Source organism: Anneissia japonica, unplaced genomic scaffold, assembly GCF_011630105.1.
Source record: "Anneissia japonica isolate Jap-2015-1 unplaced genomic scaffold, ASM1163010v1 scaffold288039_len1115542_cov189, whole genome shotgun sequence".
In the NCBI taxonomy this organism is placed as follows: Eukaryota; Metazoa; Echinodermata; class Crinoidea; order Comatulida; family Comatulidae; genus Anneissia; species Anneissia japonica.
Window position 1 is genome coordinate 5,970 of NW_022726160.1, and position 14,411 is coordinate 20,380.

Consider the following 14,411-nt stretch of genomic DNA (forward strand, 5'->3'; position numbering starts at 1 on the left):
ATTTTAATTATTTTAACAATGTAATTAATTATAAGTATATTTTTGTAGTTTTTATATATAATATTTTTGTAATTTGATTGTATAATGCTGCCTGTTTTATATTGTATTTTATCAATTTTTATGTAAAGTGCTTTAAACAGAACTCTGAAAATGCGCTACATAAATTATTATTATTATTATTATTATTTTTATTATTATTTCTTGATTTTACATCAATAATTGTAATTTAATTTAACTACTATTTTGGAGACTGTTCTCGTATATAAATGAATGAGTTGAATCAAAGCGTTAAATAATGATAACAGAGTTTAGAATTGATTTGTGTGTTGTGTTTATATGATTTCAAAATTATCTTGGTGAAGGGGTTGGTAGTGTGACAAAGAACAGCCATTCAGCATGTCTAATGTGTTGTAGCACGCTATGGTTTTCATTTGAAGGGGACTCAAATCAATTCCGTACATTTTTTAAACGTAAACATTTGGTTTTGAAAAGCGAGTGTACCGTACACCTGAATAAACAATTAATGAGTTTAATAAACTAATTCCAGGATCGTTTAATCAAACCCTTAAATAAAAACAATGAATTTAATAAACTAATTCCTCTATGGTTTAATCAAACCCTTAAATAATAACAGAGTTTAGAACGCTTTGTGTTGCGTTTGTATGTTTACAGAATAATCTTGGTGAAGGGCAGGAGCGGATCCAGAGATGTCCAAAAGGGGGGGGGGGACCGAAATTTGGGCCGATCGAGACAACAAAGTCCTAGTGGGTCCTGGGGGCATGCCCCCGCGAAATTTTTTGAGGCGTCGTTGAAAATAACATTTGAGGCGTTGTGGGCTATCATTCTTTTCTTTTTCTTTCTTTTTTTTTTCTATTCTTTTACCTTCCAAAAGGGGGCCGCGGCCGGGCCGCCCCCCCCCTAAATCCGCCCCTGAAGGGGGTCACGTAGTGTGACAAAGAACAACCATTCAGCATGTCCAGTGTATAGCACGCTACGGTTCGAAGGACATACAGTACAGTACTGTATGAACACATTTTATTTTTGTTTCAATTAATAATGAATTACTCTTTAGACTTCCAAGCTAGTTTTGTATTAGCTTAGATTTTGATGCACACTGACGCAACGGCTCGGTTTATCGCCCTGTTGGCGACAGTCGCCGACAGTTGTCGGGAAGTTTGACCCTGGCTAAACTTTGCCGATAGCGTTGCAGACGAATCCGGGTGCACTGCTAGATGCCCTGGCGCAATGGGAAAGGCACTCCGATTCGTCTGCAAGGCAATCGGCAAATTTTAAATGGTTCAACCTTCCCGGCGACTGTCGCCGATATCGGTGAGCGATTCTATGGAATTTCATTTCATTTCAATTTATTCAGTTCATTCAGAGAGATAAAAACAAAACATTACAAAAGCACAGAAACAGATAAAAAGTATAAAGAACAATACCAACTGAATGAACTGAGAGGAATATACCCAAGAAAGTTTACGAGTAAACTTATTTCCATTGGGGTCCTCAAGACAGAAAGTAAACATTGAAAATTGCACTAACTAACCACTAAAAATAGCAAATCTTACCAATTAATTAAATTACATTAATTACACTTAACATATGAAAGAATGCTGCACAATAAATAATTTAAAATTTAGATTATAAAAATTTATTTATAAAAAATTAAAGATAAAACAAATCAATTTATAAATTTCAATTTAATATTTTTTTTTTAAAAACCTTCAAACAAGGAGACGTAGGCCTATACATATATAAACACATTCAAATATTGGAAATAAAACATTGACTTAAATTTAAAAAGTCAAATAATTAAAACACTGCACAAGGTTATATACTTAACTTGCATAAATATATAGAAATTTCATTCAGAAACTTCTAACAATTTTAGGTAATGAATGGTTTCGTTGTTAAGGGAAGGGAATTTAAAGTAATTGCGACCTTAAAATCTAATAATTAAAAAAAATTATTTCAATTATAGAGAATTAAAAAAAATATTGTTTAAATTCATTAAAATTAAAATTATCAAAAACGCTTTATTATTTAATATAATTCAGTAATTATAAGGTATTATAAAAAAAATAGATATAATTTAAAAAATTAGGATTGCGGTTCTTTTATTTAAAATGCTAAAAATACAAAACCGAGCTTTATGAAAGCAAAACAAATAATCAGGAAATAATTTAGATTGGATAAATTACGGAAACTTAAGCATGCCTCAGGCATTTGGGAAAAAAAACTGTTAAGTCGATGTTCTTTATAGCCCTATTAAGTGTAGATTTTTACTGATGTGGAATCATGTATATTATGTTTTTAGTTGTCATCATCATATTCAGAGGTAAGCAATGAATATTTATTTTACAAATGATTCTTGTTATAACTGTTCTCAATTATTTTGTTTTGTGTCCATTTATGCAATTCAATATAGGCCCTATATAGACTGTATTTATTCGAACAGTAACCCGCCCGGAGCGTTTATTGCTAGCTGAGGATATTTTTGGAGGGGCGTTTATTCGAGGGAGGCGTTTTTTTTTTTGTTGTTTTTTTTTTTTTGTTTAGTTTAAAATGGATACGTAATAGTGGAGTGGAGCTCAGCGGTTAAGATGCCTTCTGATTCCAGGGTCCTGGGTCCAGTTCCTGTCACAACATGACTTTCCTCACGACTAAAAACAACTCCACTCTCTAAGCCTCATAAAGTTTATAAAAGCATCATTCTCATCCTGTAAGTGGCGAGTGTACTTGCTGTTGGATGTGAAGGAAATAAATTAGTCAAATAAAGGCCCCTTGGTTTCAATAAATGGCAACAACACATAATTACCGTCAAAATGTGTTATTGCGTCATCGTGAAAACTTACTGATCCACGGCAGGTTAAAACATTTTTTTTTTACTGGAGTAGACCATTAATAGAATGTGTTGAGAATGATGTTGTTTACAGTCATTTAGAGAAGCGTTTATTCGAGGAAAAATAAACGCCCAGTGTGTTTATTCGAGGGACATGTTTGTTCTGAATGAAGCTCTAAGAGGAGCGTTTATTCAAATCTGGGTTTATTCGAAAGAAAACGGTAATTACTGTTCTTCTTCTTCTTCAAGTGCCATACGTGATGCAAGCTTCGCGGGCAAGAGCTTCCAACGCTTTATGAAGCCAAAAATTCTACAGATTCCTTCCGAATTATATGACCGAGAAAACGTGTTGCGTGATAACAAGTTTTGTAATCACATCAATATTATCTACAGTGATGTTACTTTGGGAACATGTCAAAACGGCAAAAGACCAAAACGGCAATAAATCAAAACAGCAACGACCAAAACGGCAAAAAACCAAAACGGCAACACTTTTAGACCAAAACGGCAATAAGTCAAAACAGCAACACTTCCAGAATGACATACTGTATGGTAATTTGACAAAATGGCTAAATAAAATACTACTAGGCTTAGGCCTAGAGAGTCTAAGCCGAAGGCGTAGTAAAAAAACGCGAAAGAAGTACAACATTGATAATAATAATAATAATAATAATAATAACAATAATAATAATAATAACAACAACATACAAATTCAATAGTAAAAAGATTGATCATGGATGTGAAAAAGAAAAATAAAACAAAACAAAATAAGAAAATTATAAACTGCTGCCCGCGCCCGGTGGCGCTTCAGTCTTGGGATTGATTTTTGCTCCCTTGCCGTTTTGGTCTAAGCCTATTGCCGTTTTAGTAGTTGACATTGCCGTTTTGGTCTGTTGCCGTTTTGGTACTTATCATTGCCGTTTTGGTTTATTGCCGTTTTGGTGGTCATCATTTAAAATGCATCCATAAGAACACAAAAATACAGGGAGGTACTGTAGCAATATTGAGAATGTAATTGTTTTTAACAACTGGTATATATCTGTACTTTCGAGCCTACATAGCTTAGTCTTTCCTTATTCCTCCACGTTCACTAATGCTCTCCTATCAACTAAAGTCATATGCATTCCCATCTCAAACTCTTATATAGTGTGATGTATGCAAATTAAGGCTTCAATCATGGCATAGTTTTGATTGGTAGTTCGAACTCAGCGCAGAAAAAAACCCTTTCACAGATGTTTCGACCGCCTCCCCTTATATATATCAAGATACTGTTACATTTTTAACTTATACATATTTTTTTATTTTACACACAATAAACTATCTTTAACAACTAGTATATATCTGTGTACTCTAGAGCCTATATAGCTAGGTTTTCCCTTATCCTTCCACGTGCACAAACCCTCGAAGCCTCTGCTATCAACAAAAGCCAAATACTGTACTGTACATCATGACCTTAAACTCTTATATAGGGTGATGTATGCAAATTCAGGCTTCAGCGATGGACATCATTGTGATTGTGATTGGTGGTTTGAAATCAGCGTAGGTTTCAAAAACCATTTCACGACTTTCACCCACCCTCTCTTTCTACCAAATATACAGTATGAGGCGTGGAGGCGGTATGAGTTGTGAATATGAAATTAAATTTTATGTCAATGTGTGTAATTGTTCATAGCAAATATACTGTAACACTATTAAAAATACAACTACAGATAATATCCGTGTACATAGCTTGTCTTTCCTTACTGTTATTCCAATGTTCACTAACCTCGAAGGCTAACACAAGTACATGCCGAACTCTTATAGGGTGATGTATGCAAATTAAGGCTTCAGCTAGGGACATCATTGTGATTGGCTAGATAAGCATATGCGCGTCTGTAAAAGCTTAGGAATTGTTCTTTCCACCAAAATCTATTGCGGACGTAATATTTCCAAGTCTGCTGTGCAGCAAAGTAAATTTCAGCGGACTGATTTTGGCTTATGTGGACTACATTTGGGCAAGTTGCCAAAATCAGTCCGCCGGACCGATTTTTGCCCCGGACCAAATTTGTCATGACAGGCCAATTATTCTTGTTTGTGTGTTCTATTGTATAGGATTGCCATATAACTAAAGTTCATTATTGGAATTTTCTTGGCCCTGGGAATGAAAAGGAAATGAAAGAAAATAAATAGACCTATTATTTATTTTGTCAATATGTTTACCTTAATTGTTTTAGTATTCAAAAGAGGTCTAAAAATAACATTATTTTATAAGGTAATGTCCCCATTATATGGCTGCAATTTGGTATACAGAACGGTTTTTTTTTTTGTGAGCCATAAAAAAACCTACGTTTTATAACCTAATTATACAATTTTAAGTATTACAAAATTGACAATGATAGAAATATCTTTTGTTTGCTGGGGTGGTCGTGCAGTCGGTTATCTTGCTCTATAACGAATTATTTATAGGCCTATTTATTCTTTTTAGTAACTGAAGCTACGGAAACATGGTTGTGGGTAATTGAGGGGAAAAGAATAGAACTCCCAGCAGCCCAAGATGCAGATAATTTGTCAAGTGCAAGTATACACTCGGTTAACTGGTTCAATGGTGTGAAAGTGGACGTTCACAATATTATCGTTAGTCTGAGTTCTCCCAATCAAGGTCGCTTTTCCATTGATTTCACTGACCAAACCATCGGAGATTTGATTATAGAGCCTGTGTACAGAAGAGATACAGGTTATTATACCTGTCAAATTGTTGAGAAGGATGTAACAACAGTATGGCAACACATATTTCATCTGCAAGTATATTGTGAGTGTTATAAATACAAAAATAAATAAATTTCCTTCTTTTTTATCATTTCAAAATATTTAAAACTGCATTCGTTGCTAGCCCTTATGTAGAATTTTTGATGGAGGTGTGCATTTTTGCGAGGGAGGTGAGCTTAATGGCTAGATCCCTAGGTTTCCGGCCGTCCATAGGGTGGAGTTCGGAGAAAGGACGCACCCCCTCAAATTCAAAGGGTCCACTTTTTTAAACCTGTTGTTTCAAAATCTTTCTTAATTATCACGAATTGCTTTAGCATGCATTGATATATTTCCTAGCTCTTCTAACCATTGATTTTTAATAATGTGATATGAAATTTGTTGAAAATTGATCGGCTCCGGTGATTGCAGATTGATCCATAATATGAACATGTTATCTGTAGATCCACAGATGATATAGAATATATAATGTTACTTATTCAGGCCCTAAAAACACAAAAATTAAATGAAAAGTTAAATAAAATATTAACGAATTATGTGTTTAAGACAGCTATTATATGACACCCTCAAAATGCTAACTTGCTGCAGACTTCCGTGGCTTTTCCACAAACTCCCTCCATGCCTCTGGCCCTGGACCCCCAAATTTTAAAAAGTCCATTTGTTGAAACCTAGTATTTCACTAAATTCTTTCCTAATTATCGCAAAATGCTTTAGTATGCATTGCATTTTAATTGCCCGCTCTTGTAACCGTTGATTTTTAATAATGTGCTACGAAATCTGTTGGAACTTGTCTGCTCGAGCCAGTGATTGCAGATTGATCCATATCATCTGTAGGATACATATTAATGGACATAAAAAGTTACAACTTCACAATGGCGGATTCAAGGGTGGCAGCATAAAATTCTAAAAGAAGAAGAAAAAAGAAAAATTATAATCAAATTTAGGTCTGTGTGTGACCGACCATTTAGAGGTACCATGATCATAATGTACTTTAGCCCTACCCCTCACCACCCCACGTGAAGCCCTAGGCAGTATCCAATCCTAAGTCCGCTTCGTTCGCAAAACGCACCTCCCCATCCCCAAAATCCTGCCTACGGTCCTGAACTGGTACAAGAATATGTGGAGCTAGCAAATTTCGATTACAAATGTGAGTGTAAAGTTACTTTGTTTTTGTTTAAACAGTATTTTTATTGTCCAGAATTCAATATAAAAATACCGCTACTAACATACATGTGATCATGCTTAGTTTTTACCAATATGCCTATAGAATATCATTTACTATTTTTGTATGTAATTTTTTTCCATTGAAGATATGAATTCTCCTTCGATTATCTTAGAAGTGGGAAAAAACAACAATGTTTACTTCTTTTGCAATTGGCTTATAATATATCCTGATATACAACCCAATGTAACATGGTTACTTGATGGCAGGAAAATTAACATTACACCAACTAAATACATTTTGAAAGAAAAATACAGAAAGAAAACACTTTGGATTCTAAACGCAACTTCATGTGATCTAGGAAATTACAGTTGCAGTATCACTATTGATACAAATAGAGGTCCAATGACTGAGGTAAGCAAGGAGTCTGCAGAACTAACAAGGGGTGAGTAATCAACGTCTGGATCATAATATAATCATGCTTTAGAGCCTTGTGATAATGCTGTAAATATATATATACTGTAAATCATTTGTTTACGTTAAAAAAAAAAGAAATGTGCAAGTGTGAAAAAATAGGTGCCCCAATCGGGAATCGAATAAAGGACCTTCTGCTGTAGTACGCCTTAACCAACTATGCCATGGGAATTCAAATCCGATTAAAGCAGCTAATTCTTTCATACTCATGTGCATGCGTATTAGACAGCACTAGTCCTTGGTGCATGGCAAATAACATAGATCAATATGATACGCCCTTCTTATCAGCAATTGACGACAAGACGAGATATCCGAAGAGATGTTTTTATAAGTAAATAATGATATGATATAGGTAAACTCTAAACCGTCTTGTGTAAATATATATGATACATTTTTAAACGTTAAAGAAGAGGAATCTGCGAGTGTGAAAAAATATAGGTGCCACAAACGGGATTCCAACCCAGGGCCTTCTGCTGTCTATTGCTGTTCTGAGGAACTAAATTTGAGCACTATTCCAATCATTTATATATTTGTTTATATTTTCGTAGGTTCAGTGATTTGTTGGGAATTCAAATCCTATTAAAGCATCTAGTTTGAATACTTCACCGTCCCCCAAATTTAAAGCAAAAGGTTCTTTATGACTTTATTACATCTGTTGAAAAAGTTATGCTACATTTAATAAAAAGAGTGAAATTCTCATCTTAGGTATAGTCTTTGAACCTGAAGTCGATTGTTTTACGGCACCAGCGAATTCAATGGGTGAGCATGTTACTGATACATTGATTAAAATCTGGAACCTGTGGCAATAATATGTTAGACTTAGCTTAGATGGAGATGTTAATGAAGCAGTTGATATGTTTTATCATCTTTTTTAGCAACAGTTAATGATATTGAGTTATTATTTAATTTCTTTATTCTACCTTTCGTTGCATTTTATTTCTTCACCATCACTTTTTTCCTGATGATGTTAGATTGTTTACAGAGTATCTCGTCTCCCCATTATGCTGTTCTTCTTCACAAGCAATGTGGAAATTTGGTATTGATATTAAAAATTACAAAATTGTATCAATTAGTTTTTATCAAGTGCATCTATCACATTGGTAATCATGTTCTCGAGCCTATTCCTGTACATAACGTTTTGGGTGTGTTTATGATCGTGAATTGAATTTTTGTTATGTTATTAACATATTGATAATCATAACAATAATCAGAATCAGAATTTGTGAGAGGGGTATCTAGTATTGCTAAACGTAGTTTATAAAGTAAACAAACGAACGTTTTCGTTCATCAAGTACCGGTATACGTAGGCCTACATAATCATGGATAACACGACCATAAATACTAGAATGTTAAAGGTATACATAAGTAGAATGTAAATATAGGCCTATTATATGTATAGAATAAGCAAAATCTTAAGTTATTAAAAATGTTCACCTATAGTGGATGACTTAATTAACCACTAATAATATATTTCCAGTTTGAATTCATTGCTGAATAATGAAAGATATTATTCATAACACATACAATTAAACTATTTGTTGAGTTGCGAGGTCTTTACATAAACAGGTTTGCTCATAGGCCTACTCCATTAAGGATAACAAACCATTATTAACAAACATAGTTGACGCACATGTGGCTAATTCAGTAAATTACGCAACACGTTGTTATAACAAAATTGCAGTTATTTGAAGGCATATTTCTCACAAATTCTGATTCTGACTCCACCCCCCTGACGTTTTTTACCGGGCTGACCAAGCCATCGTACCGGGCTGGGTAATAAGAGAAAAAAGAGGGGAGATGGAGGGAAAGAAAAAAGACTAGAAAAGAAAAGGAAAGGAAAAAGGAAAAGATATAATAATCAGACTCACAACACCCTGCAACCCCTTCCACTTCAAAAAGTGTCCACAAGCTCCTTTTGATCTAAGCCGCCAGCAGATATTCTCCGCAGTGGCGTAACAACCTGGGGACAAAGGAAAATATCCATCTGTGGAAAATCTTTTCCCACTCCTTGAAGATGCCCTTTTTACCCCCTGAAAGTGCCTAAAATCTCATTCCTTGTTAAAGTGGGCCAAATTCCTCTAAAATTGCACATTTTAGGGATTTTTGATCAATTCCGACAAAATTAGAATTAAAAACACAAAAATGTTTTGCGCGTTTCGAGCTTATATTATTGGGTTTTTTAAGGGTTGGCCTTCTAAGTTTTTAAAACACATAATAGTCCCAAACCAAAGAAAAAAAAAATAAGATAGATCGTTTTACCTTAAAAGAAGGGCCTCAATGTGCAATGATAGTGAAAGATTATGTTTGTAACCATGATGATGAAAATGCTTATTAGTTTCAAACACACGTGTGTGGCCTATATTATAAATTAAGATAAGCCCTATATGAATAAGATAAGCCCTATGTTGTATTGTTTTCTATATGGGGAGGGGTGTAGGGTGGGTATGATAAATTACTAACCGGGAAAATTATTACCTTTTCCCCCCTGACCCAAGACCCCTGTTACGCGCCTGTCCAGTGACGATCTTGTGCGATTACTACTGAACAACTGAATATAACGTGGAAACTATAATATGGAACGAAAAAAAAAATATATATATATAATTATTCTATAAAAATATAATACACAACATATGTAAATTGCTTTCATCCAGAAGCACGAAACACCCTCCTTTTTGTCAGAGCTCAACTAATGGAAGTATGAATTTATTTGTTATTAGATCTAGACAAGCCAGTTATCACAGTATCTAATAGCAGTGTGTATGAAGGCAACTCGTTTACCTTAACCTGCAGTATCAATGCCAATCCACCTACACCGACACAGGTCACTTGGTTAAAAGACAACATCATCATCACACACAATTGTTCAAGATATGAAATATATGAAGATTTTAAAATCCTTCGAGTTCCAGTTGCATCTGTTAATGAAAGTGGAAATTACCAATGCAGAGTAGAAAATGAGGTACATGTAGAAGGAAAAACCAGTTTCAATCTAAATATATCGGTTATCAAATTCTGTGAGTACCAACAATTATATAATTAATATTTAATAAATGTCCATCTGATATAATAATAATAATTATTATTATTATGTGCTCTTTGTTTTCTTAAGATAGGCCAACCCTATAAAAACATCAGTTTTTAGTATAGCGGGTAATGATGTCTTGTTTCCCAGGATACGCTATCAATCAATATTATTATATATAATTAGTCAGTCAGTAAATCAATCAATCAATCAATTTACTGTACTTTTATTTTGTTTTCAATGTTGAAGATTTTATTTTCTGTGTGTAATACATTTGAATGACCTAATTTATTAGGCAAAATAGACAAACAAAACTTTACACATAATGGTGGAAAATGAAAGTATACAACATTAATTAAACATTGTAGTGCTCCACTAAAAAGGATCAATTATTTATCTACTACTACTAATAGGGGCCAATACACTTTTTTTTATAAGAACACATTTTATAAGAACACTGAGGCTGAAATTGCTTAAAAATTAAGAACAAAATAAGAACAAATTGAGGCTGAGGTAAGATGTCAAATGAGGTTTTTGAAAAACCAAAAAATTATATCTGTACCTTATGTGTAGGTGTGACTATGTAATACTATACCCCCTATTATCAGGTGTACTGTCATTTGGGGCAATTTTTACCAGGCCTTTTTTCTGGGGCAAATTTTCCAGGGCATTTTTTCAGGGCCCATTTTTGCTGTACAATAATAATTTTCTATGTTTAAAAAGTGTGTAAAATAAAAACAAATTAAGAACATCTTGAGCCTGAAATCGCCTGAGCCTGGGAAAATTTTTACTAGTTCTTATTTAAAAAAAAGTGTAATGCAACAGACTGAAGGAATTGAATTAGTTACTAGCAGACCGCAACAATTAAATTACAGTAGTTTACAGTAGTACAATTAGTAGCCAATCAAATAGTCAACAATAAACGGCGATTCATGCCTTAGTTGACGAATAATTCTATAATAGAGAATTAGTTTCGGAAGGAGAATTTTCAGCAAGTTATATGATGGATAAAACTACATGTAGAAATGCAAGCGTTATTTGCTTCACAAGAAATGGTCTAACGAGAACTTCCACAGAACTGCAGATATCCAATACTGACAAATATTGTATGTTAATAGCACAGTTTTACAAACAATAACGATAGTGACTTAACAACTATAAAATGCCATTACTGTAATAATTAGAGACCCAATACAAAATTTAAAGATAGTTTGATTGTTTAATAATAATTCATGATTGACCATCATTTTATGTTCTAAAAATACTCAAGAACTACCATTATATTATGTAATGTTGACAATTTATAAAGAATATATCAGATGTCTTATTGAATACGGTACGCGTTCCAGCATGGAATGCTAGCATAAAATTGTAAACATGTGGCGCTGTTAGAGAGCATACAGATCAGAATCATACTTGACAACCCTCACAATATTATAATAGTGCTCTAACCTAAAAATAGTAGAAGGAACAAATGTATGTTTACAATTCGCTCACCAACTATGCAAATCTCCAAATTTTAGTTCCTGAATATCCTGATCAAATAGACCATCAGTAGAATATCTTAAACCAGCAGAATACTTCAGCCTTGCATTATATTTTTAACCCAAAATAATATACCTTCAAGCTCAGGACCTCAACTTTCTTAAGTTACGGTATACTATTCCATCTAAACCATGCTTTTGTTTTTATATCAATATTACTGTTGTATGACTTTACACTAATTTTTTTTTAAATTTATTTATGTAGGCCATTGTTGTTTTTTAATGTTTGTACAATGTATGACCAAAGTCTATTATTTTTTAACGGTATCATTTCATTCGTAATTTAGCTGCCAAACTACAATGATTATATTTTTTAACTTGGAACATTAGAAATGAAAACGTAATCTAAATACTAAAATTTACTATTATAAATTTTGTTAAATTTCCTACACATGAGCAGATAAACATATATTGACCAAAACGATTAAGAATTTCTAGGTTACGCTAATGCCGGACCTCATGTTGGAGTGCTTTTTGAGCTAGCAAGACAATTATGGAGGGTAACAAGACAGAAGACAGTTCCGAACGTCATTTGAACTTATGTGATTTATACAAGAGTACCCGTCTTCTTTCTGCACCCCTCCTATAAATATCTGCACCCGCCCCAGTATACCTCACATCCTTGCGAAGGGTCGCAAGAGGCGGTCTTTCGCGCAATATGTAATGAGAACATGGAATATCATTTCAATTTTTCCTTAGGTGTTCCAGATTTACAATACAAAATATCTACGATGGTCCTCATTTTTACTACATTTGCAGCAATAATTTTTGGTTCCCTTCCCACTTGTCTGATGTGCTACTATATTCGTGTAAGTATTGTCATAATTTTTGGTTTTTTTACAACATATAGGGCCTATGCCAGTAAACAAGACTGATGAATGCACTTTTTGAAATATACTTGCCTTTGTTAAAGGTGAAGTTTAGACAAGCATTTAGCTTTTTAACTGTCCCTTGTCCACTTTTTAATACTTTTTTGTGTTAATGAATAAATGAAATATTGAATTGAATTGAATATATTGCCATAATTTACCGGTATGTGTTGTTAAATTAACTAGGCCAAGTACATTTTTTAACATTAATCAAATATTGTTTATTTTTTTTCTAGAAAAAAAAAGAAAGAGAATTTCATCTCCAGTATCAGAACGCTTATTACCAAGCTCTGAGTAATAGGCCTACTCCTGCAGTTTACAATGAACTTAACAAAGTGAATGATAACGCTTATAGTACCACGAAGAACGACGCAAACGCAACATCTGCTGCAGTAGATGAAACGCGCACTAAGGTTGATCCCATTTACGAAAATGTCAAGGCATGAAGTCGGATTTGAAGAACCCCGTAATGTATAGAAGAGTGGAAAATGGAGCATAGAATAGAAATTGTGACATTAACATAGGCCTATAGAAAACTTATACAAAATATACAAATCCAACCATATAAATAGGCCTATTTGCTAATTAATGATTGAAATAAAGATTTGACAATAAATAAAAGAAAGGTAGGCCTATTTATATAGATTTATATGCAGCTGTGATGAAATACTCGCAGTGATATAAGTGTTAGGCTACGTTCAGACTTGGAGATAAGCTAGGCTTGAGTTAAGCCCGGCTCAACGTTAAGCCCTTCTTAACTTTGCCGGGCATTCAGACTAGCGGGTTTAGCCACGAGAATTTGCATAATAATGAACCGTTAACCAGGAAACGTGTTTCAAAACATTGCTCGCGAAACGTACGCTCGCTCACGGCGTACGTAATTAAATGCTGATTGGTCATTTCGTTACCCGAAGTCAATGCAAGACCCCCCGCAACGATTAAAGCCCGGCTTTGAAAAGTTAAACCGTGTGCCGCGCCAGGCCTATAGTTACTATAGGAGCACACAGCCCGGCTTGAGATAAGCCACCTAGTTCAGACCAAACTGGCAGGTGGATAAACCCGGTGAGTCTAGCTGGGTTTATCCACCTAGTCTGAACTAGACCCTATTAAATTAAATTATCATCATCATTAACATCACTGCCACCTTTCTATCATTGTCAAAATCACTTTAACAACCATTATCATTATCACCATTAAAATCACCAATATATTCACCATTATCATCCCGTACCTTGCTTTAAAGCTATCAACCATCGAGCGTGTCAATTTGTATACGGGCATTACCCTTAATACTACCTCGTCCTTTGGATGGATCATTAAGCCGTTGGTCAAGTACATAGTGGCTCTGTCTACAAACAATACTACAATAGAGGAATGTTTCTCGGACATTACATTGGCCTACTAACTTGTAACGCAAACGTGTTGTGTAAATAGTAAAAGTAAATGCTGTTTTATGCCTAACAATTACTTGCGAATGAGATAATATAGTGTGTCAAATTACGTACAATATAAATCGTCATAATATTGTCGACGTTATCAGTTTGGTTTTTTTAAAATATAAGTTACCATTGACTTTGTTCTACTACAGTCCGTCGAGTAGATTCGACAATAAAAAATATACCACCAATAAAAGTATTTATAAAATAAAATCCCTTAAAAACATGATTTCAACTAAATATAATTTTTTTTTATAGAGAACATTAAATTTAGGCTATTCGCACTAATATGTTAGTTATATATATATATATAC

The 14,411-nt window shown here is 33.9% G+C and overlaps 1 protein-coding gene across 1 annotated transcript; it reads left to right on the forward strand.

Annotated features, from left to right (window-relative positions):
* The first annotated feature begins 1,232 nt into the window (after positions 1–1,232).
* Positions 1,233–13,107, forward strand: LOC117113016 (lachesin-like). Its single transcript, XM_033256228.1, has 7 exons — positions 1,233–1,329; positions 5,310–5,633; positions 6,898–7,194; positions 7,929–7,982; positions 9,944–10,240; positions 12,492–12,601; positions 12,898–13,107. Exons 1-7 carry the CDS (start codon positions 1,233–1,235, stop codon positions 13,105–13,107), a joined length of 1,389 nt encoding a protein of 462 aa, XP_033112119.1.
* Positions 13,108–14,411: the final 1,304 nt, after the last annotated feature.